The sequence below is a fragment of the Eleginops maclovinus genome, chromosome 3 (genome assembly GCF_036324505.1).
Source record: "Eleginops maclovinus isolate JMC-PN-2008 ecotype Puerto Natales chromosome 3, JC_Emac_rtc_rv5, whole genome shotgun sequence".
NCBI classification, from domain to species: domain Eukaryota; kingdom Metazoa; phylum Chordata; class Actinopteri; order Perciformes; family Eleginopidae; genus Eleginops; species Eleginops maclovinus.
This window is the reverse complement of record NC_086351.1, coordinates 7,708,270-7,733,640: the sequence shown is the minus strand read 5'-3', so window position 1 is coordinate 7,733,640 and position 25,371 is coordinate 7,708,270. Positions and strand designations below refer to the sequence as shown.

The 25,371-nt window shown below is 38.6% G+C and overlaps 3 protein-coding genes across 3 annotated transcripts; all 3 read left to right on the top strand.

Annotated features, from left to right (window-relative positions):
• The first annotated feature begins 105 nt into the window (after positions 1–105).
• Positions 106–2,593, top strand: lamtor2 (late endosomal/lysosomal adaptor, MAPK and MTOR activator 2). The gene is made up of 4 exons (XM_063879315.1): positions 106–334; positions 1,055–1,217; positions 1,294–1,383; positions 2,018–2,593. Exons 1-4 carry the CDS (start codon positions 267–269, stop codon positions 2,072–2,074), a joined length of 378 nt encoding a protein of 125 aa, XP_063735385.1. The 5' UTR covers positions 106–266; the 3' UTR covers positions 2,075–2,593.
• Positions 2,594–3,815: 1,222 nt separating this feature from the next.
• rab25b (RAB25, member RAS oncogene family b) lies at positions 3,816–13,675 on the top strand. The gene is made up of 5 exons (XM_063879406.1): positions 3,816–4,126; positions 9,998–10,193; positions 11,712–11,905; positions 12,270–12,350; positions 12,855–13,675. Exons 1-5 carry the CDS (start codon positions 4,090–4,092, stop codon positions 12,971–12,973), a joined length of 627 nt encoding a protein of 208 aa, XP_063735476.1. The 5' UTR covers positions 3,816–4,089; the 3' UTR covers positions 12,974–13,675.
• Positions 13,676–15,488: 1,813 nt separating this feature from the next.
• On the top strand, positions 15,489–25,292 carry rab11al (RAB11a, member RAS oncogene family, like). The gene is made up of 5 exons (XM_063879679.1): positions 15,489–15,826; positions 19,322–19,517; positions 20,305–20,498; positions 21,842–21,922; positions 23,544–25,292. Exons 1-5 carry the CDS (start codon positions 15,787–15,789, stop codon positions 23,681–23,683), a joined length of 651 nt encoding a protein of 216 aa, XP_063735749.1. The 5' UTR covers positions 15,489–15,786; the 3' UTR covers positions 23,684–25,292.
• The last annotated feature ends 79 nt before the right edge of the window (positions 25,293–25,371 follow it).

Genomic DNA, 25,371 nt, shown 5'->3' with positions numbered 1-25,371 from the left:
GTTTTTGAAAGTACAGGGACATAGACAGATTACTCAAACTGAATTTCAGCTCTTGTCTTGAGTAAATAAACTTGGCACATTTTGCTGAAGTATAAAGTAAATCCCGTCGATGCCCACAATTCCCACAATGCATTGAGAACATAACCGGAAATGGAAAGGGGCAGTCAGCTGACTGTGTGTTGATCAGTTTTTGACACTTTAAACACAGTTGTTTAGTCATTTAAGAATTTAAGGTTGCATTATTACATGTTTGAGGGTTGCTAGCTATGTTGCGACCAAAGGCATTAACGCAGGTTCTCAGTCAGGCGAACACAAACGGAGTCCAGAGCACACTGTGAGTACGTTTAGCTAGCTAGCAATATGCTAGCCACATGCTACTTACTAAAGGAGCTCATTTAGTTTATTAACATTATACAAGCGTATAGTCAATATATCAAGAGTTTGCTAGTGTTACATGTTACATTGATAAACAGATAATGCCACCATAACAGGTAAAACCATATTAGTTATAAACCAATATGTAGTTTTCAGTAGTGAATGTTTGCTTTGTTATATTTAAGCATCTCTGTGTGAAATGTAGGGCTGTAAGTTGCTATAATATGAAGTTAACGATTTCAATTTATTCCAATTCAAAAGATGTTGAGTTAAATATCACATCACAAATAAAAACATAACATTGCTTCAGATAAGGAGCTGGAGGGTATGTATTGCTTTTTAAAAAGATTTTATATGATCAATACATTTCCTTATCAGTTTTTTGTGATCTATCAGTTTCAAGGTTTCAGGTTTAGTCATATGTACAGCATATACAACGTATATGTTGGCAATGAAAATCTTATATCCCATGCTCCTCCAACAACTCAACATACATGGTGCAGATAAGATAAACAAAATAGTGCAAAAAGAGAGAAGATTCACTTTCAAGTTCCACGTTGGATAGCTTGATATAGATATTTTGAATTAAATCTATACACTGAGTCTATGGTAAAGCTTATTCACATGTTTGTCTTCTTGATACTGAAACTTTCAACTCCTCAACTCACTTTTTCTCCAGCTTACTGAATAATGAAGGATCACTCCTGGCTTACTCAGGGTATGGAGACACTGATGCACGGGTGACAGCTGCCATTGCTAGCAACATCTGGGCAGCCTATGACAAGAACGGCCACCAAGCCTTTAACGAAGACAAACTCAAATTCATTCTCATGGATTGTATGGTAAGAATTATTTGTAGGTATGTGGTGAATTTTTGTGTTATAGGAACTATTTTTCACTTACTGTTTTGTGTGTCAGGAGGGGAGAGTGGCCATCACCCGGGTTGCCAACCTGCTACTGTGCATGTACGCCAAAGAGACAGTGGGTTTTGGAATGCTTAAAGCCAAGGTGAGTTTTTCAGCAGTCAATGCCGACGTCACATTATGGTTCCCTATATAACCAATGTCCTGCCTTTACTACCATGGAATTAGTTGTACTTGCCAATATCATCCCTGTGAAGGGATACGTTTTGTAGGGCATTTTCCAGCTTTGTTGAAGGTCCTCTTCCTCCATCATGTCATTGTTAATAAAAGATAAATTCAGTAGACATTTATTGTGGTTATGTATGTGACAATGTGCTACTAGTCACAACAGGAACTGTTTGGTTGACAAAGCACTGTTACAACTTAGTGGACTGCACTGTTACCGTCCCGCAGGACTTAAAGGAACAGTTCACCCATACATCTAAAAAAACATATCCATGATAAATTCTTTTGACCTAATTTTGGCATTTTATATATTAGGGATTTGGTATTGTTTTTTTTTATACAATTGCTGAAAGCAGATCAGTTTTGCACAAGAGCAGTAGGAAATAACAACATGTAGCATCAATCCGTTTCAGTATTTAGCTGGCAGCAATTTAACTCTCAACTTTGGCAAAACTACCACAACACATAAAGCAATGGCTTAAAATATTTCAGCATTACTCGACGCTCTGAATGCAGCCTTTAACCAAATAGTTCTGTGTATGTTGTGTTTACAGGCAGAAGCCCTTGTGCTGTACCTGGAGGAACCACTAACACAAGTAGCAGCATCATAGTGGACATGTGACTGAAGCGCTGCCTCTTGCCTATGTGGGCCTGGGAGAAAAAACATCATGTGACCCAGGCATTTCATGGCGTACTGTAACATTCTGTGTACATGCATATCTATATCTATCAGTGTTTGTGGGAGTGTGTATGGGAGTGATGGGGGGTTAATGTATTTATAATCTTGGTATTGAGACTATAAACTTGTATAGTTTCTATTGATTTGCCCAGCTTTATTACTCTCGTGTTCATCTAATTGTCTGTTCTGAAAGTTCTCATGAATTGTTAATAGCAAGTCTAAGTGTACAACTGCTGAAAAGATGCAAGATCAACTGTTGATTCATTAATGCGTAGGTTAAGCTCAGACATGCCGGGTACAACTAAGCGGAACATCATATGTTTTGAACCCTGTCAGTGAAGTGAAATGATTTCTGGGAACTTTCTTAACAATATCTGTCAGATAAAATGCAGTTGAGTTCATTACGTTTTGTTTCAAAGCTTTCAAATAAAAAAACGTTTGGTTTCATATATTAACGGTTACATTTTGTTTGTATTCTCTGCACTGGGGCTTGTTGTGAGTGGACTACTCTTTGGGATTACTTCAAAACTATAGTATCAGGTCTACCTGGATTTTAAAATAATGATTTTAAAGTAGACAAAGTTTTCTATAGTACAAATGAATTTTAACAGGTTTCACTTTCAACATGGCAACATTTTTAGGCACACATAAATTCACCAATAAAGAACCAAAAGGCTTTCGTTTTTATAAAGCTTAAAGGCACGGAACATAGACATTTTAAACTCCTACAGTTTGAGAGACCTTGACCTCTTTGGCAAAGGGAAACTGGAGGGACATGAAAGATGGCTGATTAAATGAATCAAAATATCAGGTCTTATAAAAAAAAACAAAACAATACATGTACAGGACCTTGTTCAGTGATACTCAATCAACCATACTCTGACAAAAATGATTCTCTATGGGAACTCGTTTTGTGATTAAAATGTTAATTAAGGCAGTGATTTCCAGTTATTAAGTACATTTATTCAAGTACTGTACTTCAGAAAAGTTTTGAGGGACTTGTACTTTACTCGAGTATTTCTCTATTTTTGCTATAAAAAAAATCTACCCCACTACAACTCAGAGTAAATTGTGTACTTTAATTTCATTACATTTATTTTGTACCTTTAGTTACTTTGCCGAAATTGATTCATGATGTGATATAAAATCAACTCTTAAATAAGACTTTAGTTACACATAGAGTAACATGCACAAGATACCCTGCAGCACACAAAGTAATTAAAACTAGCTGCACCTTTACCAGCTTTGATAAACACATGAGTGCATCAATAATTATGATAAAAACGTATTACATATTCTGAAATGGGCCAATCTGCATAAGGAGTACTTTTGGTATATTTTGATGATACCTTTGTACCTTTAATTAAGTAACATTTCAAATGCATGACTTTGTAACAGAGTATTACTACGCTCTTGCACTTCTACTTTTACTTAAGTGCACAATCTGAGTAATTTTCCCACCTCTGCATACTGGTTTATGCTGGGATTCCTGGTAGTGATGAAGCACTACACTTGCTTCCTGCTTCCTGGATGCAGTAATGTCATCGGTCCAGCAGGAGGCGCCTGGCAGTCCTCAGCTTTACCTGCTGCTCACCCCACCTGTCCAACCTGCCTGCAAGAAGCCACGCCCCCTAAGCTGCTCCCCCCGCCACTCCCTGACAGGAGCCCCGCCTGCTGCAGCACAACAACCTGGATACATTCAGCATGTCTTGTTCAAACAAGCCTGCTTTATATTAACTCAGATAGGGAAGGGTAGCGAAGGACAGGAAACTGGCGACTGGCATTCATGTGTTGAAACATTTCTGCAGCTATTTTTCCTTCCTGAAGATTGAGGATCTAAGTGGCAGGCTGCGGTGAAAGCCAGTGTCGTCTTACATCCTGCAGGAGTGTGTGAGTGCTGGAGACACGGCAGTAAACTGAGGGGTGGTAACACTGAATGGACAGAATATGGGGTCAGATGAGGCTTACAACTTTGTCTTTAAGGGTGAGTACATGCTCTCCTGCTTACTGGATTCAAACCCTAGATGCATCCCTACAGTTTGAAGGGTTTTATATTATGTGGTGTTCCTTTGTCCTTTAAAACATACTTCCTTGTTTATGATTAACCAGGCTTTTCTAGGCTAGGAACAGGGATACGTGTGGTGTGGTTGCAAAATGCAATAGATATTTATGATATTCATATTTATTAACAACATCTGTGTAATAAAACAACACATGTTCAAACACAGATAAAACATCTGAACTTATCTGTATATTAACAGTTCAGTCAGCTAATAAGATATTGTATGTTGATGTTTGGCAAGTTTTAAGGTGAGTTTCATTACTAAAAAGTTGAATCATACTACAATCACATTGCAGGTTCACCACTTTTCTCTCTGGGAGAACATGTTAAGCATGCATAGTACACTGCTTTTGTTGAAACCAGGATGTGTGGTTGTACTTAAAATCCTGTTTATTTTCAGCATTACATGCAGAACAATGGTGTATCATAGAGTGCCTGGTTCAAAACCCTGTGTCACATCAAAAAGACATAGTTCATCACACGTCAAACATAACACATCCAGTATGTAATAGTGTGAGGTTTAAATTATGCTCTGTTCTTTGAAAAGAAGCAGCTGCTCCCACTCACTTGATTCATTCTGCAATAAACCTTCATAACACTATAATCATTTCTTATATGCAGCTTATTAAGGTACCAGATGGCCCTTAGCAGATGTAAGTGAACGTCATTCAGAGAGAGGTGATTTGGTTCAGGTGGTTTGACATTTTGGTACAAACTGCCATGCTGATAAAAGACACTGCAGGTGAATGCATGAAATCCTAAGTAACAGTATCCAAAACATTGAACAGCATCACATTCACTGGTCCCACTGCAATATTAGCAATAGCTTTAAATCATACATAAAATACTCAGAGCTTGATTTCATTTCCTGTCTGTATTGTCAAAGCTATCAAAACTGTTGGCAGAAATTGCAAATTATATATATTTTTTATTGTAAAGCTGCACTGATTAGATGAATCATCTTTAAGTTGATAGACAGAGTTGATAGACAGAAATAAATGTGTCCAACTATTTTGTTTAATAGTGCAAACATGGTACAATATGCCTCCCAAGAATGTATATTACATATTAAGCTGAATCACTTTGGGACATTTATAGACATAACCTTGGACTTGGATGGATGTGTTTCACTATTAGCTGACATTTTAATGACCAAACAATTAATCAATCAATCTAAAAGCAATTGGCAGATGTTTTGCGTTATTCTGTCTCAGAGTAGATGATTAGCCTGTGGTTGAGTTGCAGCTCCTAATGGGGCTGAACAGTCCAATTCTCGAGTGGCAGGCCCTGCAGGTGTAGTCTGCACCTGGTGATCATGACAATTATCTCTCAACCCTGGTTAGAAAAGTATGGGGAATTACAGTCAATACAACACCCTTTATTCTGATTTAGTTACAAAGGAACAACAAATATAACTTGATATTTCAAAACTTTGGGAAACATGCTTATTTGCTGTTTTACTGAATGTACACAAGAGGATAGATGGTTATGTATGTACAGAAAATATAAAGCGGCAGTTTAGTTTAACTTCACATCAAAACTAGAAGCTTAGTGAAACCATGTGCCTGGCTCTATCCAACGATGGCAAAATCCACCTTCTTGCACCGTTAAAGATTGCTACTAATTAACACATTATTTCCCATTGGTTTAACCTGTGCAAAGACTAAAGTGTTAAATTAACAATTTGTGCCTGTAGAGAGCCTTACCATTTATGTGCAGGACAGTGCTGTTTACCCCAGTCTCCAGTCTTTGCTAAGCTAAGCTAACTGCCTGTGGGTTGTGGAGTCTTATATTTATCATACAGGTGGTTTTGATTTTCTCTAGTTCACAAAAAACAAAATAAGCATTGCCTATTACCCAAACTAATATACTGTTGTATAACTCGGATGCAGTAACGGTGGAGCTGAAAACTGAAAAGGAATTTTTCACAAACAGATTGTCATCACTAAATAAAATCACTCACCGTTGCAGTGTGTGATATTTTATCTGGCAGGTTTTCATTCCACCCAGTTCAGAGAAACTAATCGGTAAAATCTGATTTCATGAAGTTTCCTGGAAAGTAAGCATACGTGCTCTTGCCATACCGTACATGGGTACATCGCGGAAGTAGTTTAAGTATTGTTACGTCACGACAACTAAAGTGAATCAGCTGTCAAAATTACAATTAAAGACGTAACATTTTGCAGAAGTTAAAATATATCAAATAAAATTACATTATGGCATGCACAGTAGTGGCAGAATGAATAAAGTAATGTAAACAGGTATATAGTAAGTGCATATTAATATTCAGATGTAATAAACATACATAGTGACGTACAGTAAACAGTTGGAAAATATTAAATAAAAGCAGGCCTATACAAAGGTTAAGTGGCAGTGATGCAGTAGATAAGGATGCTGCCGGAGTGACTTTATTTTATGCAAGGGATTTTGAATTTTGCCCCAAAAGTTCAACATTTGTATTAAATTAGATAACTGGGCATATACAATAAAGGATAAGAAACATGCTCCTGTACAATCATGAATATTTTAAAAACTCAAATATATGTTCATATTGTCTCATATTAGGAGGCATGAAACCTTGTTGTACTCCTTATTCAAATTTCCACCAGAATTTCAGGGCAGTTCTGTTAGAATAACTGTCCTAAAGGTCATTAAAATAAAAACAAAAGGAATAACCCTCATTGCGCTGCATCAAGTTTTTCCCAGTTTTCACAGAATCAACAAACCAGGCTTGAAGACCTCTTCTCCTGCATCCCCATAGAAACCAGTGGTTGGTATTGTTTGCTTAAGAAGTTACTGAGTAGTGGAGGAGAGGAGGGGGAGAGCAGGCTTTCTCACCTCACCCACTAAGACAAAGAGCGGTAGTGGTCTGGCCGCAGAGTGAACAATTACCTAAAACAAGCAAAAGTAGAACAACTTGTAAAACATTCTTTGCCAACTTCAGTCTTCAGGTTAGACACTGTAAATCAAGCACTGGGTCAGAGTCAAGTGAGAAGGTGATCAGGAAAAACACAGGCACATTTTGCATCTGTTAGTCTATGACAGGTGAATAGTAAACTAGTGATGTGTTGTTTATTTTTAAGGACTTTTCTGTTCAGGACGGCTTGGAAAGTTGAAGTCAAAGTTCATTTTGGACTGTGGAAAGGAAAAACGGTTAAGAAGACTCACTATGAGGTCAATTCATTTACTGTTCTGGCGCTTTAACTCAGATAACATGACCTTCATCAGTAAAATTGATCAAGATAATGTGTTTGAAAGCCTGTAAACATTATGATGGGTCTTGTTGTAAGATTGCTCTCAGACACAAATGTGTTCAGGGAATTTACAACCAGTTCAGATTCTCCATTCATTCCAATGGATATTATTCTATTGGATGTTATTTTTTCTAGGATTTGTAGATATGTATATGTAGAGATGTATGTTTGTGTAAATTTTGTATATATTTTTGTATCTTGGGTGTAATATTGAGCTGTTTTTGGCTATTTTTTGCTGTAACAAATGAAAATTTCCCCTCTGTGGGACGAATAAAGGGATTCTGATCTTGATTCTGTATATTAGCTTTTCTGAGTAGTTATAACAAGGTAGATACAATAAACAAATGCAATATGTTTTTGAAGCTTCACTTTATTCACTGATATGATAAAACTAGTCATGATAAATGAATAGACTCATGTTTTTTATTGAAATCCCGTAAGGCTATGTATGTATTCAAATTTTTAGTTAGGGGTTTTGTTTTCACACTGAAAAATGAAGATCACATTAAGAATATAAAAAAACTTTGAAGACTATTTCTTTTTAAGTGCATTCAGAGTATAAATCCACCGTTACAATATTTTTTTTTGTGTTATAATTGGGTTGTGTAAAACAAACAACATTTTGAGCAAATAATCCATTACTAGTAAGAGCTTGGGTTTGAAATCACGAAAGTAAAAGTACAGAACGCTGTTAGTTAGTCTGAAGCAAATGTACTTTTAGTGCAGAATATGTAAGAATCAATTAGCAACACTCCTAGGTCAAAGAAAACCTGTGTGGCTCACTAATTAACATGTTATAGCTTATTTGTTTTATCTGTATCAAGGAAAAATGTCTGGTCTAATTTAGCATAAACACTTGAAACAGATAGCCTCACCCTGTTTAATTCCAAAAGCTTGTGACAAAAAACTCCCAGGTAAACCTTATTTTAACCATTTGCACAGGGATGGACAAGGTCTTTCCCTGTGCTTCCAGCAACATGGTTAATGTACAATATTGATAGTTGTGTCACTAATCTATAAAGAAAATAAACCATATTTTCCAGAATGTCTCCCAAAACCCATCACACCCTAATTCCATACTTAATGGCTGTGTGAGGTGTCACAAGAAGTTGGATTATTATCTCTTAGTTCACAAGCTCACACCCTGAGCCATAAGCTGTGACTGTGTTGAATTCAGTTGTGCAGTGATCCCAGTGCTATGTTTTCACAGTGTGGTCATATTTTCCCATTCTGTGCCAATTAGGCCAAGCCTTTTTTTCTTTTTCAGTCAGTCACTAACAACTGAAACCCAAACGATAGTCACTGAGATGCACAGAGGGGGAGTCTGTGTTATTTCCTGTCCTGTTTACCCAGTAGGTCGGTTCCACTGACCAAGATAAAAGGCAGTGACAGCATAACCTGTTCTGCCTGATTTGGTATCACCTTACACTTGCAGAGACTGTGTTTTATTTATTGAAACAAAGGTTTACTTGTGAGAGGATTTTTCTCCTTAAAGGTTTTCAGTCTTTCCAAGGGGGTATGTCCTCCCCCTTTAGGAAAGTTGATAAAGGTTATGCTAAAATAGGTTTGTAGTAAAACATCAATAACTCACACCACAAGTGAGGCATGACTGATAGTTGTGCTGCATAGCTTCAACGATACTCTTAGCCAACTTAAAAGAAATTAAAGGCAAATGTAGACATCCCTGGTGAAAGAAAACTACATGCAATCTTAAAAATATCGATTGTAAGATCCACATCTCTGCCCCAGCGAGTGAAGGTTTTAATCTTGCTTGTATTCCACTTCCTCTACTTGGCATCTTCACTCTTCAGTGTGAAAAGAAAAAAATAAACCAAACAAAAATCACAGTTTTTTAGAATTGGCATCTCACCAGTGCATGCTGGGATAGCCTAAAGCCCCACATGATCCTCGGTTATCTCCTTACAAATCAATAATCTGGTGTATTCTCTTTCAGGCCAGCAAACCACACGGTTCCCCATATTTTACTCAACATGTCTTCTCATTGCATTATTTGCGCTGCATGATTAAAACCATTAACCTATTTACAATGAGGGTGTGGTGCTGTTTGTTATTAAATAGGGCATGGTGTAATCATCCCCAGTTTGAGACAGGTAAGAATGAGGATTTATGGTACAACAATCAGACATGCCTATACTAAAGGCTTCCAATATAAAAAGACTGTAGAGGAGGAATGGGACGTACAAAATTGGCTCTATAAGTTAGTCTCTTTTATCAAAGATATACTAGGTTAAGTATGCCACAACCAAACTATATTCAAGAGAGATACTCTAGGTTTAAATCTTTTACTTTTTATATGTACAAGTACTGTTCTGTTTATTAGTTTATTGGTACTGTTGATATACTGTATATTTGCTGTTTACTTTATTTGATTTTTAATCAAATGTAATACTCTTCTTTATGCTGCTGTGACAAAAATAATGTCCCAAATTGGGCCCAATAAAAAAATATCTTATCCTATCAAACCCAAATATCTCAAAAAGAAACGACTTGTGTTCACTCTGTCTTCTATCCTCCACAGTGGTTCTAATAGGAGAATCTGGTGTAGGGAAGAGCAATTTGCTGTCCCGCTTCACCAAAAACGAGTTTAACCATGACAGTCGAACAACCATCGGGGTGGAGTTCAGCACGCGCACGGTGCAGCTCAACAGCTTCACCATCAAGGCCCAGATTTGGGACACGGCCGGGCTGGAGCGATACCGGGCCATTACTTCCGCGTGAGTGTCAAGACCCCTCACAGCTTTCGTAAATCCATTATTGTGTACAGGTTTACTCCTTCACACACACACACTCTAAATAATAAGTGTTTTATTTTTTAAAACATCATCATGTCTGTGTATTGTTGCCCAAATCTGAGTCCGATAGCCCCTTATTTATGCTGTAACATGTTTTGTGGTTGCATTATTTTCACGATATTGCTGTCAGTAAAGTAATCAACAATTGTTCATAATTAACAATTCATTTTAGATTTTTCAAGATTACAAATAAACAGGAAAAAAACAAAGAAAGAAAATGATAATTACATATATTATAACAAATAACAACAACCAATTCTTCTATTAGCAGCGTTAGTATGTAGAACACAATGCCTTTAAGCCCCATTTTGGCTGTGTGGCAAACAGGTACTGCAGAAACAAAATGGAATTTTAATCTAAATAAGCTACAGCCAGTTAGCTTATGTTAGCTTAGTTTGAAGACTGAAAACCAGTCTAGGTATAGCCACAGACATCATTGGCTTAATTCTTGGAAACAATAGGCTGATGCAGCAGGGAGTTACTTAAGGTTTTAATTAATGCAACTTTCAGTAACAAGGTATACATTTCCCTTACATGTTTAGTCAGTAGGCCTACTAAAGTAGCATACATGTATGTTGTGCTAGCAGATGCACTTCTTTGAAAATTGCACTTCTTAAGAAGCAAGTCTACCGATATTAAAAGCAGTTGTGTTTGTTTAAAATCAAAATTTCCAGTTGCTTTCTTGCTCCATGACTGTTGTGCAACCTGCGTGTCTGCATCCTAAGGTGGTGCTTTTAGTGGCCAAAATACCTGTAAGAAAAGGCGTTGATCTTTAGTTTCCTCATGTATTACCTGAAAAACAGCCTGCACATTCTTGTCTCCTGCACAGATATGTCTTCTGTCAGGCACAATTGTGTCCCAAAATCTAACTGGGTAGGCCAGAGACCTTTGTTTAAATACTTAGCCCTGAGCGGGTCTCTGCTCTAAGGATGCTCCAGATTCACTCCTTTAAAAAAGAAATTAAACTAAAAGGATTAACAGTGTGGAAACTGGTTTTAAAACAATAGTACCATGTCAATGCTGTTAAGACATGGAAAAATCTGAGGATATGCTACGCTACCGGATTAGCTCTTTTTTGGCAGCTTGGCTTTTTGGAGTAATTACTTACCGACTTATTCCAGAGCGCAAATTGTCACTCCCATGGAATTTCCCATTTGTGCTGTAACAAGCAGCTAAAACCTATTAAAGCAGAATTAATTATATTGCTAGAAGAAGGGATCAGAGATGTAATTGTAAAGGAATTATTTGATTGGTTCGTGACTTTAGAGCAGTAGTCAGTCATTACATATTCTAAGTTGACAGCAGGAGAAACTACTCTTCTCAGTGAAGAAAGAACTTTGCTTGAATCTGCCATTATGTCTGTCTTTAACTGCATAACAGACACAAATATACCTAAATGTCCCATGAGGAGTAACTGTAAAGTTGATCTCCTCTGAACAGTTACTACAGAGGAGCTGTGGGAGCCCTGCTGGTCTATGACATCACCAAACACCTCACCTATGAGAGCGTGGAGCGCTGGCTAAAGGAGCTGTACGACCATGCTGACCCGCACATTGTGGTCATGCTAGTGGGCAACAAGAGTGACCTGGATTCAGAGAGATCTGTACCCACCAACGAGGCTAAGGACTATGCAGGTAAAAGGTGTTACCTCTGTGATGAAATTCACTGCATTGTAATTGTATTTTCATTGTTCACAATTAGCTTTTGGAAACTGAATTCATATTGATTCTAGAGAATGTAAATGTGTCTTCTAATCAAACTACAAAAGTTTTCAATTCAAGTCAAATTCCCATTGGTGACTCTAAATTCCCCCTTTGTTGATTCTCATTGTCAAATAAAGAGAGAAAGAGAAGAGGACTAGTGATGCCCCGAAATCCCCAATTTCTTTGAGGATAATACATTAAATATCAACAGTGAAATGTTGCAGTTTGGACAGTAGTTTGACACTAGACAGACAATAACAATGACAATCTGACATTGCTTATTCTTGTTATCTAGAAAAGAATGGTCTTTTGTTTCTGGAGACATCTGCTCTGGAGTCAACTAACGTGGAGGCAGCCTTCAACGATGTCCTACAAGGTAATTTGCTTCAATGTATTTAACTTTTTCCGACTCTGTTACGCATATGTTTGGTTCATGTCCGAATCTGCAGAAGTAGAAAGCGAGCCATATTATTCTACCTTGAATGTCTTTCTCTCTCTCTCTTGACCCACCTAAGACATGTGAAATCATGAACTGGATGCACATTTCTTCTCAAACGTGCCAGAAAAGTGCTCTCCCTATGACCTTAAATTTACCCTTGGATGCATACCTACATTTTCTTAGCTCAAGTAGGTTTGGTCTAGGTCTAGAAAAGGTCAAGATAAATTTCCTTTGGTAGCCAGATGATTCACTGCCTTAGGTACAAACAATTTGAGGTTGGTTATCGATAACTTTTACCAATACATTTTTGTAGGATCCTGAAGGTCTGGCTTTTTTATAGTATCATCTGACTTTTTTTCCTCTCAAAGCTTAAGAACCTGGCCACATATTTCTATTCTAGCCTATTGCAAATGTATAATTAATGTCTTTTTTCTGCCACAGAGATTCAAAGGAAGGTGAGCAGTAAGGAAGTGGTCCGGGGCTCCATCAGTGCTGTGTCCTTGAACAGCACCTTAGCAGAAAACACAGACGAGAAGAAGCCCTGCTGCAGGAACATCTGACCACAATTTCCTCCAGGAGTCCAGGGGTAAGTGGGTGACTTCCAGCCAACAAACCTGCGTAAAATATCAACGAGAGGCGGGGACACAATAACTGCGTGTGCCTAAATGAATGGTCCTGGCTTAGGAGATGCTGCTTTGAAATGACTGATTTACATGTTTTACGAGCTGTGTGATGTATTCAAAAGATGATTGTGAATGACGTATGGAGACAACATCAATCCTTGAAGAGTCTCTGCTGACTATTGAACAAGGTCAAAAGTAAAATACTTAATCATGTTACCTGCAAAATTATATATTTATATAATCCATGCGCAGAATTGGACAAACCCAAACACTAATATCGTAAATGTCAATTACACATGACTGTTTTATGTTTGTCTGCTGGAGACACTATTAGTCTTGGGCTGCGGGCGAATTGTCAACAATAATGGGACGGCAGTATCCCTGTACCTTTGGTAAAGAATGGTCCGGTGTACTCTATGCGAAGGTAAATAAGACAGGAAGGGTTGTAGCACCTTTACTTAACAATTAGGGAATTCAACCAACTCTTATCAGTGCTGCCACTTCCAGGTCATTTTGATCAGTCAGGAACGTTCACAAGCAAAAAAGACTATTGGACTGTAGCCTTGCTGTCACTGCTGTGTGTGTGCTTCAGCTTATGATTAAGGATGAGTGTTGAGAAATAAATAATTTATAAAGACAGCTGGATAACTGTGTTTTATTTGTGTCTCATCACAAGAGAAAGGTATTTTTCCTAGAAGACATTTTGACCTGTATAAATCGGGAAATAATACAAAATAATGATCAGCTGAAATCCATTCAGCTTTAGTTTCAGAGTCATGGTATTAAGCAGATCACTATCAGTGTCATGAGTGACTGGAAAAACTAAAACAGATCAATGTTAGATTCATAAGTAACATGTACTTTTTTTACTGTGACAATTCAAAGTGTCTGTTGTAATTGAGGCCCTTACAATTCAAGAAATTATCAAATAAAGAAATTACAATTTACTACATGATTTCATTCAAGTGAAATTATAGTTTTCAATGTTTGTGGTTAAGTATTGAACCATATTGGCCCATGGTCTTTTTCTAATCCAGACCCTTTTAAACAGATTTACATGAAATGCTGCAGCAAATGTTCATAACCTTAAAGGAACTCAATAATGAGGTATATAAATTCTGTAGACTATTAAAATGCAAAGATGTTCAAATTAAAAATGAATTAAGTAGCATCTTCGTTTGACAGATTGGGTCAGGGGTAAGCAACCTTTTCAAGCTTGATATTTATGTTTCCTCTGACTGTGCTGCGATAATTAACTGGCCCAATTAATGTTGGTAAACTCTTTCAGAGTTTTGATGCATGTATTTAATGAGAGTGCACAGATCTCTTTATAGGGCTTAGGAGACAATGGTGTACTTTTTTTCCCCTTTCTGCTGCAAATGTAACAGTTAATCCATACCATCTTTATAGGAATTTGTGGATTAATCTGATAAGAGAGCGAGAGAATAGGAGTTGAACCAATATGATGTGATCTTTTACAGAAATATTCCTAATATCCCAAGTAGAACATTTGGGAAATACTGGAAACTGTCCAACAATGTACCATTTTGGGGTAGACTATGTCATATTATTCACTTTAAGTAAAAAAACAATTTATTAGATATATAATTAATGACTCTGCAACTTACATTCAAACATAAATAAACACTTGCAATACTCAATCTTTTATTGTATACTGGCAAATAATGTTGTTTTACAGGCACGTAAGTATAAAATAATATGTTGGAATCATCTTTACTTATAGCCGAAAACCAACAGACAATCGGTTAGTATCAAGTAGATTATAACAAAGAAAAGCATCAAATCCTCACAATTGAAAAGGTGGAACTAGTAAATATTGTGCCTGTTTACTCTAATTGATATGCTTATAGATTATTGCTTTACATTTGTTTTTCTTCATTCTAGGCATATTAACGCTGATGACTTAACACTTCTCTAGCAAATACAGTTGGAAACTAACCTAATGGCCACTTCATACACGTAATATTTATTGGAATGGACTGCATTCAAATGCACTGTCACTGAGATATAAATGGGCCTTGGGATGGGAAAAATAAAATACAGTTAACAATGTTTTACAACTGAGATCTCTGAACCCCTAAACAGTAATTCATAGATGCCCAGTTTTTTTTACATTTACACAGCACAATAGGGAATGTAATACACATACATTGAATCTGTACTTGAAGGCTGCAGTGACATGTGTTAAAGAGAGGTATTTGTGATACCACTGTTTGCCAGATGGGCCTTGCTGCTGTTGCTGCTGCTAATTAACCTGAAGCTCGATATTACCTGTTGAGGCTTGGGGCCGCATACGTCATCCAAGTAAACGAACAGCAGCCAAATGAAGACCGACAGCACAAAGAACCAATCACAAAGACGTTAGTGACAGGTGTCGATCAGCTATTGACCATTAGGAGCGACCGAGGGGCGGGACTAAGAAACTGACGTTACGTCGCAGCCCCGGTAATGGCAAGTGACAGAGGGTGAGGAAGAGAAGTAGAAACTTTTCAGGTACTAGTTGCTGTTGGTTGTTTGTATGCTTGATAACAACAACAGTGTTACGTTCTTGTACTTATACCGTGTTTTAGCGTTTGTGTCGTCTGAGTGAGAATTGACCGTCTTCCGTGTGAGGCTAACTAACGTTAAAACCGCGACGGTGGTCTGTCGGTCACGAAGTGAGCTGAGGTACACCAGAAGTTTGTTCGACTTCGAGTTAAATACGTAGAGACGCCGAAGAAAAATAAGCCATGACAAACAGAGAAGACGAATATGACTATCTTTTTAAAGGTGAGTAGCTGTTTTATTTAAAGCTAAGTTAGCTAAACTTCGACATCAAACCTTCACCTGTGAGCTACTGTCATCTGATGCCGAGTAGTTGGATGTGTTTTAACCCGCATGCCTAACAACAAGGTGTAATACGACATAGGACCGAGACACGAAGGCACCTGCTGTTAGCTTTTCCTTTGGCTGAAGACATACATTAAGACAGTCGTTCAACCATAGTATTACAACATACTGTACAGGCAGTTTATAAGTACGCTTATTTATTAAGCAGCATCTGCAGTGGAGTTATCATCTTGCAGGCCGATGATGCAATCATGTTGGGATGCGCTAATGGTCAACAAGGGGGTCCTAATCTGTGGCAGGACGACAAATCAGAACAGCCTCCATCAAGACTTTCTTATTGATTGAGTGGAGTTTGGTCCATTAGTTTCATGCCTGAGGACTTCAGGTTATACTTGTTATTATAATCCACATTCAGGTTTTGGCACTTAGACAAACCCATCTGTTGCCTGCTCAAATGGTTGCACCACCTTAAATCTGCTAATGAAATATTGAGGTTGAAAATGAGTTTTCCAAGTAACATTTAGAAAAATACACTTCACAATGAAAATATAGGGCACAACTCAACCAAACTCAACAATCGATCAACCTAACTTGGTCTAAACTCTAATACTTTTATCAATGTGCTATAACAAACATTGCAAACCTCTTTTATACATATCAATACGTTCTAGGTGACTAGTTATCCTTTAACAGTCTTGATGTTATGCAGAACCTTCTCCTATAATGTGTCATATTTTGTAAATTATACTGTATACAGGGGGTGGAGGTGGTCATTGTTCCCATATTGATGTTATCTAGTGCAAACCTTAGTTCATAGATGTACCTTGTCACAAGCAAAGGGGAAATGAAGTGCTCTTGTTCTGTTCAAATATAGAACACCCAACAAGCATGTCAAACTGGAATTACCTGCATGAAGTGTGTGTCCCTCTGTGTGTGAGTGGGTGTGTGTGTGGCCACTGAGAAGCTCTGTCTGAGTATAGCGAAAATGAGATTTACTCACTCACTCTCCGATAAAATGACATTACCTCTGGTGACCAAATGTCAAATTTATCTCAATCATGTGCTGCAGTGCAAGGGCACGATAAGGTATTGGCCGCCCTTCAGTCTAAAGCTTGAACCAGGCAAGAGCTAACATTATTGTTAAGTCTCCCCTTTGTTCCTACAACAAATCTTTTGTCACTGTTAGATAGCATGAGTCAAGTTTGGTGAGCTGTTAGTGAGTCACCTAAACCTTTCCCTACTGATCGAGACATCAGCGCCTGTACTCATCCCTCTGTCCTGCTGAGGCATTCCTCTTCTTTGTTCTGCTCATGTTCATTTCAGTGACGGGTATGAGCCTAAACTGTGGGTAAAGTTCAAGGTGATGTCTATAAATATCTTGTTTTGTCAATCCAGACATATTAAGTTAAACATGGTATAATGCAGAGAGGAAACAGGAAATCTAAATACGTTTTACTAATTATTTCTGCTCTGATTTGTATGCTAACTTATTGCCCTCTTGTCTTTCTCCCTAATAATAATAATAATAATAATAATAATTATTATTATTATTATTATTATTATTATTATTATTATTATTAGGGAGAAAGACAATTCATTTTTTATTATTATTATTTGGATTAAAACCAAATATTTCTACCTAACTCAAGTTTATTTTAAAGCCATCTGCTCTTTTACATAAATATACAAAATATATTTGAAATGTTTTTTAAATGCGGCAATATCGGAACTTCAAAAATATCCTACTTTCAAGGAAGGTATTGTATTTTAGGATTGCCAGCCCTATCCAGTATTATAATTAATTTAATTTAATTGCTTTAATTTAGCATGCATTGCAACACGAAATTGGACCTTAAATGGTTATCTTTTACTCCATTTACAGGGATTCGGGAGGTATCTATATTTCAATGAATCCAACTGAACTGCCAGACAGGCTCAGATACCCAGATTAATTTAGTCTACTCTTCATTTACTACCTTCAGAGAGTTGCAAGTTAGGCCACATCACTGGGTGCAGTGTTGTATAGAGATGTCGTATCTCATCAGCTCAGGAATTCACACCCAACAATAGGGAGTGAATGGGTGTGAAAGGTAGCCATGATATTACCTGTCTGATGGCAGAGGAACTAGAAATGGTTGCATGATGATTTTTGTCCTCCGCCCAAAATCTTTTGTCTCTGATGAAATGGAGAATTGCAGTGTTGCCTTTTCAGTCTCATAGGAGAGCCACAGTGTTGGTTTATGTCATCCCCATAGGTTACACATACTTTCTGATAAATACTTTGATTATTTCGAAGACTCAATAAGCCAGCACTTTAATGTGAACAGGTTTCTGCTTGTGCCTGTTACACCATAGTACCACAGATAACCTTTAACATAGATTTCCCCTTTAGAATAAGAGATGTTGCTGAAACTCAAGTGTGGACACAGTGGTCGGTTTGTTAATGCAGTTACAACATTCCATAACTATTTCCTATTTCATAATAGCGGGGCGTTGTGCTGCTGCTGCTGGGGAGATGGTGTGTGTTCCTTTTGACACACTGACTCACCTGACCGTTGCAGAAGTAATTTTCTGACGAACACTCACCCGCATAACGCCTATTTAAGTAGGCCTACATTTTAGGTGTGAATCCAATCGATGAGTCTACACCATGAGCATTAAAGGAACACTCTTCACCCCATGCACAGCACTGCTTGTTAACCAGAGCAAGGCCCTTTGTTTTAAACAGTAGTCATGCAGCTTTATGCTTAAGAATGACAAAAAGATGGCTGTATTCACTTAAGCAGTTTAGCTTTGTGGGTGGGAATAGGTTTAGTGCTCAGTTTTAGTACAGAGATTTAGATTTGTTTTATTATCAACAACAGCCTCTAAAACAGCAGGACCACTTTACTTCTACATATCTATGGATGCTTAATGTAGGTCAAATATGTCTTGAGTTATATAAAGTGTTCTAATACATCTTTTTTACGTGATCACAGTCAGATTAGACGGGTAAAATCTACAGCGAATCACTGTTTTCACCTTTGCTCAGTCTGAGGGTACTTCTGAAAAAAGAGCAGGTGGTTTTATTTTTAATACTCAGTGGGAGTCCCCTGAGTTTCTGCTCTACCTTGGCTGTGAGCCACACACATGCGTCACTGACGAGACAGACCATCTAGTAAAAAATGAAAATCAAATTGAATTTAAATAAATCAACCCACATTGTTCAGTGTAACTTCTCTATGTTTTAATGAGCTGTTACCTCAAAGGTCTAGCACACAGTTGCTGTTAAAGCTGCAACCCTGAAGTATTAGATTGTTTTGTACCAATCAGTCCAAAGAGTTTCCAATTAAATTTCATAAAGGTTAAAAAGAACTTCTATTAGCAGGTTGAGTCCACAATGTACTGATGATGATTGTTCCTCTTTCTACGTCCAAAACCCATTTTCCCCTTTAGTGGTGCTGATTGGAGATTCAGGTGTAGGGAAGAGTAACCTGCTGTCCCGATTCACCCGAAATGAGTTCAACCTTGAGAGCAAGAGCACCATCGGGGTGGAGTTTGCCACGCGCAGTATCCAGGTAGAAGGCAAGACCATCAAGGCTCAGATCTGGGACACAGCTGGACAGGAGCGGTATCGAGCTATCACTTCTGCGTGAGTACATTACATCATTAAACCTTGCTTTGTTGAAGCACCATTGCTCACAGAATCCGTCCACATTTAGGCAGATATACCCACTTCACACAAGTACAAAATAATGGCACTTTTAATAGATTGAGTCTCACATGAAGACAAACATAGCTCTATAAGCAGCGGGGAACATAAGCATGTTATACATCTACATGAAGCACAGGAACTTTAGAGAGCCTCTTTTGCTTCCTCATGCATGTGCATTGTGTTATTCACCGTCACGTGTGGCTGCATTATGAAGGGCTGGGGCTGTAGGTTAAGGGTTATAAACTTCCTCTCAAGTGTCATCCTCCATCTATGAAATCAATTCAGAATCAACATTCATTAAACAGTAAGAAAGAGATGAAGTGATTAACAGTACAATTGCAGCCTTTTGCTTTGGGACAGGAAGTGTCTTGTTGATCACAGTTTCCTCATCTCAATCTAGTTCCCGTCCCAAAGTGTGTAATTTTATAAGTTGTCTGCGCTCATGTGGTAACCAGCCCTGAGGCATACTGCTTTAAACACCCACAGTTATTGAGGAAGCAGACAAGCAAGCTCCACCAGTCCTAAATAATATGGGTAATGTCAGACAATGTTCAGCTTGATGTTGTCTGCAGTGTTTTCAGCCGTACTGTTTTAATTTCCAGCTTCGAAGCTGGCCGTGCCCATGTTACACACCTGCAAAGATTTCTGAAATCTACAGGCTGGGACAAGAACAAGTTTGCTTTTTGCAATTCATATTAAGTTGAGCTCCTCTTGGATTGTCCAGGTACTACCGTGGAGCAGTGGGAGCTCTCTTGGTTTACGACATCGCCAAGCACCTGACGTATGAAAATGCTGAGCGTTGGCTGAAGGAGCTGCAGGACCATGCAGACAGCAACATAGTCATCATGCTGGTGGGCAACAAAAGTGATCTCCGCCACCTCAGGGCGGTGCCAACAGAGGAAGCCAAGGCCCTAGCAGGTATTGTTTATGTGTTGTTGCTTAAGTTAGGACTCTGCTTCAATAGATGATTGTCAAGTTAGAGCTGTGGTAATGATCATAGGTGGATTAACCCAAAGCTGCTTTAATTAGGTTCTTAAAGGGACAGTACACCCAAAATACACATTCCTCTTACCCGTAGTGCTTTTTTTTAATCAAATGTGGGGATATAAGCTGTAGAAATGTCTGCTTTCTCTTGACTATACGGGCAATTAATCATGGACGAGAGGCTAACCCGAGCTTCAACAGCTCAATAGAGGAGGAAATTGTTAATGTTTACTACCTCTAGCACCAGCCTCTCGTCCATGATTAGATGCAATTCCCTCTGCTTGGTGTTATCGTTTGAAAACGTGAAACGTTAAAATGCGTGCGTATCAGTAAATGAGTGCTTTTACCTTTGACAGAGGTTGGTTTGGTTGGGTTGTGCTGTTTTTTTAATACAGTCTAGTGTGATCATTACCAGAGGGAATACCCATGTTAGAAATGTTTGCACCTTGATACTTTAATGCATATTTAAGAATAAGCCTACAAAATGCCCTTGGCTTGAATGTTGAGGAAAGTAAAACATGAGGTTAAAACTACTGAATTTGAATGAATTGAAATGTTATATTTATCCTGGCCCTTGGAGAATTTCAAGGCTTTGTTTCAGGTTTATATTTTACAGCTTGTAGTAACCCTGACACACTATTATTTTAGAGAATTTGGGCCACGTGTTTACTTGACCTTGAGTATATGGGTTTGTGTCTGATTCACATCTGACTGGTAAATGACTCTTGGCAGGACTGCCTTTAAGAATGTCAAATACATGAGCCCTGATGATCCAGTTAAGATTTAAGGAATCGATTCTTATTGTTAGATTAATGAATGTATGTACTTGTCAGTGCTTTGTGTTTGAGCTGATTTGTTTGTCCGTACCGTGAATGGAGTTACTGATGGCTAATTTACATACAGACCATGTGGTGGTTATGCAAAGTGTCTTGGCTTGCAATGTTAATTAGCAATCCGTTTTTGACTTTCTAACTGTATTATTTACTTTTTGTGATCACAATGTAAACCATGATATTCTATACATCCTCTCTTTGTGAGGTACATCATTGTGTAACTTTACTTTACACAGCAGACCAGTCAGTTTTATAATTACAAAGCAGTTTTATATTGTGCAATCAAACAGGAGGGTTCTAGGGAGAACCCTGGAGTGAGCGAATTATGCAGCAGAAATCAATCCCTGAATCAGTGCAGTGTTAATGCCAGTAACACCTCAACTCAGTGGTAGATTGGAATGCCAAAAATAATGACATAACATTATGTGCATGTTTGTTTTACAGAGAAGCATGGCTTGTCCTTCCTTGAGACGTCAGCGTTAGACTCATCTAATGTGGAGCTGGCTTTTCAGACAATCCTCACAGGTGAGTTTTGTGTTTAGTTCTTGCATTTTCTTTTTTTGTGTTTGAAGAAAAATCGAAAGAGCTTTTTTATCCTGAAGGGCACTGCTGTCTGAAGTTCCTAACACATCTACTAACAATGCTCTGCATATACATTTCATTTGTCTAATAGTGTTTAATTTCCACCCAGACTGCGATGGTTTACATAACAACACCCATCATCGGCCACTAGATGGCAGCAAAACCCATTTTATCATGCAGTCTGAGGTGCAAAATATAAGTAATTGAAACAAAGAAAGACAACTAAGCCAATCAGCGTGGTGAGAGCTGGTATGTAGTCAAATTATCAGAAACGAGGAGTGGTCTTTGTTTGTGGTCACAAATCCACTTCAACCTACGACACCAAATCTTTTCAACAAAAACATTCTTATGCTGGTCCTTGGATATATTTCTCTGGTAAATGTCTTTTGAGCAGTGTCCTCAGGAGGCATATAGCCACACTAATAAGTGCATTTGAGGTTGGAGATTTGGTGGCATGGAGGAAAAAGCTATTGTAGAGACATCCCCTGGAGTGCCTAAAGGGGCAATTCAACAGTGAGTGGTGCTTCCGCTTCAATTGCTCCAGGGGCTGTTATTCTGCATATATGCGCCACTTTGTATGTTTGTATTCTGTTTCTGCAACATGCTCAATTCCCAGACACCTCTGCTCGAGCCGTTTCAGACATTTTGCCCACAACACAACTTTACCAGTCATTTAGAATTCATAAAAACTTCAAACCATTAAGCCTCATTGAGCTAATGTAGCTAATTAGCTCATCAGGGATGGAGAAGAGGAAGTTAGCAGTGCAGCATTAAAAGCTGAACTTAAGACCCAGTGGGGCAGAGAAGAGATGCTGCCGACTTGTCGTCGATCAGAGGGGGTCTTCCTGCTGGATTATATAGGTGCAGCAGCTGGTGCTGTGTGGGGTCCGTAGTAATGACTCATAGTTTCACCACCTGACGTGTCACATCACAGTCAGCCAGAAGTCTTGTTTTGCTTTAAACCTTCCTGCCGCACAAGCAGTTTTTATTTCAAGACAGTTTTGTTCCACATCTGGCTGTACTTTAGAGTTAAAGCGGCAGTATGCAACAGGAAGCGAAACGGCTGTTGGCACTAGTCCATTTCTCCTCTCTCAGGTTTATCAACTGACCACCCAAATGGCATCTTGGCCTAAAGGAAATTAACTAAAAACTAAAAGGTTGTTGCTAGTTAAAATATGAAATCAAACTTAAGTTCATTCTTGCATTGAAACACTACCGTCTACTAAACCTTTTTGTATTTTCTTACAAGCCTGAGCATGCAGGGTCACGGAGCAGATCCCACAGCATACGATATTTATTCAAGCACTGCAATTTTAATTTAAACTGTATCGCAGATCGCAGCATTGGGGAATGCCTGAAATTAGACTTTTTGGTTCTGCCACATGACATAACGATGCCAGTTTAGGATGGAAAGAATCCTCCGCTGCTGCCAGGAGTCTGGATAGAACAGTTGTTGCTCGGTTTTGCCATGCTGTTTGTCCTTATCACAATATGTCCCACTGTTGGCTGGATTTATCGGCATGTAAACGTTACTCATTCTCTTTTACGCTTCTCCCCATCACAGCCATCTACAACATCGTGTCACAAAGGCAGATGTCAGGGCGAAGCGACTCAGACTTCTCACCGGCCTCCAACGTAGTGCCCATCACGGTCGAGCCCACCCAAAACTCATCCAGTAAGGGCGTCTGCTGCCAGAGCAACTGAGACCTCACCACTCACCTCCTCCTTCACCTCCAGGCAATGGGAGAAAGACATAGACAGACAGCTGGACAGGGAGAGACAGGGAGTGATTTTCACACAAGGAGACTTGTACTGAGTTTGTCTATTGTCTGATTAATAAAGAAGAAGAGGGGGACCAATGATGAAGGGTTAGTAAAGAAGTTTAGACAAGGGGTGTGGTGTGGGAGGGAAAGTATCAATGGAAAGAAAACGAGTGGGATGCCTCGTGCCCAGTGCATTAAGCTTTTGAAAGAGGTACATGATCAGAACTGATTCACTATAAAATGAAAAATGTAACACATTACGAGATCCTCTTTGTGTCTTTGAAAGCTTTCCTCTCTTTTGAAAGCTCTATTTACAAGCCAGTAAACGCTGTCTCTCAGTTTTCCACAACCAGGATATTGGGCAATAAAAATCCACATCCAAAAGACTGAACTGCAACCCCTCTGTCGCCACAGTCATTCCCAATTTCCTAAATGTTTAATATTTAGAAATTAACGTCCTGTACCATATTTATTGAACACTATATTAAGGTTTTGGTTGGGTTTTCAATTGAACACTATTTGGTTTAGATTTTCTGTACTGATCGCTTTGCAACAAAGGAAACTGTCTCACTTTTTTATGCTACATCATATCTCTGTGTGAAGAAGGGCAAATGTCAAATGGAGGAACAAAGGCTTATAGGCATTTTTCCTGAATGCACACACTGGAATTTGGAAGTTGGCTACTTCTATGTGTGTTTCACCAGGCCAATAACATCCCTTCCTACCAGTGACATGTCATTTATTTTTGATTGCTTTTGATCTTGCTTTGGAAGGCTTTCCTGCTCTGCGCACATGTTGTACTCTACAGATGAGTCATGCTCTTGCAGCCTTCCCATCACACAGAGTTAACGCTGTGCAAAGCCTGCATCGCTAGTGAACGGGTTAACTGCACAAGGTGGTGATGGCTCTTCCTATGACTTTATCACCCCTGCCCTGAACCTTTGGGTGTAGTGGGAGAGGTTATGAAAAATGGTTTAAAAGCGTGGACAGCCCTTTGCTGCTGCTGCTTCTGCCGCCTGCTTGCTGGGATAGATAGATAGATGGGTGTAGGGATAATGTTTCAGGAGATGAGGTAGTGAGGGCACTCAGCCCTCCCCTGCTCCTGTGGTCTCTGATGTACCCGACATGGCTTGTTTTACTGTAAGTGAAATCCTCCACTGCCTGCTACCTACTCCTCTGTCTATCTCTCTACACTGTATGTAACTGGAACAGGACCCTGCCCTCCGGGATCTCCCTGAGGTCTGCCCTCACTCTCACTTTCTATATTTCCTGTGGAGGGGTGGGGGTTGTATTCAGGAGCAAATTTTGGGTTTGTTAGTTTCTAATAGTTTAATAGATGAGGAAGGCTGGTTGTGTTGGGAGGGGCTTGATTAAATCCAAAGGTTATGCACACAGATGGTGTTTATCCTGGTTATGTGTTTCCACATCAACACACTTCTGTTGACTTCACAGGTCTTAAACTGGGTGGTGTAGGTTAGGGCTTTTTAAACATTTATTCTAATATATGTATATTTGGACTGCATATGTATAAATAAATCTCATTTGTTATAGCCTGCCTCTTCTCATGTCTCTTTAAGATGTTTGTAAACGGTAAAGGCTGCAAGTAGCTGACATTTTTATTAATGAATC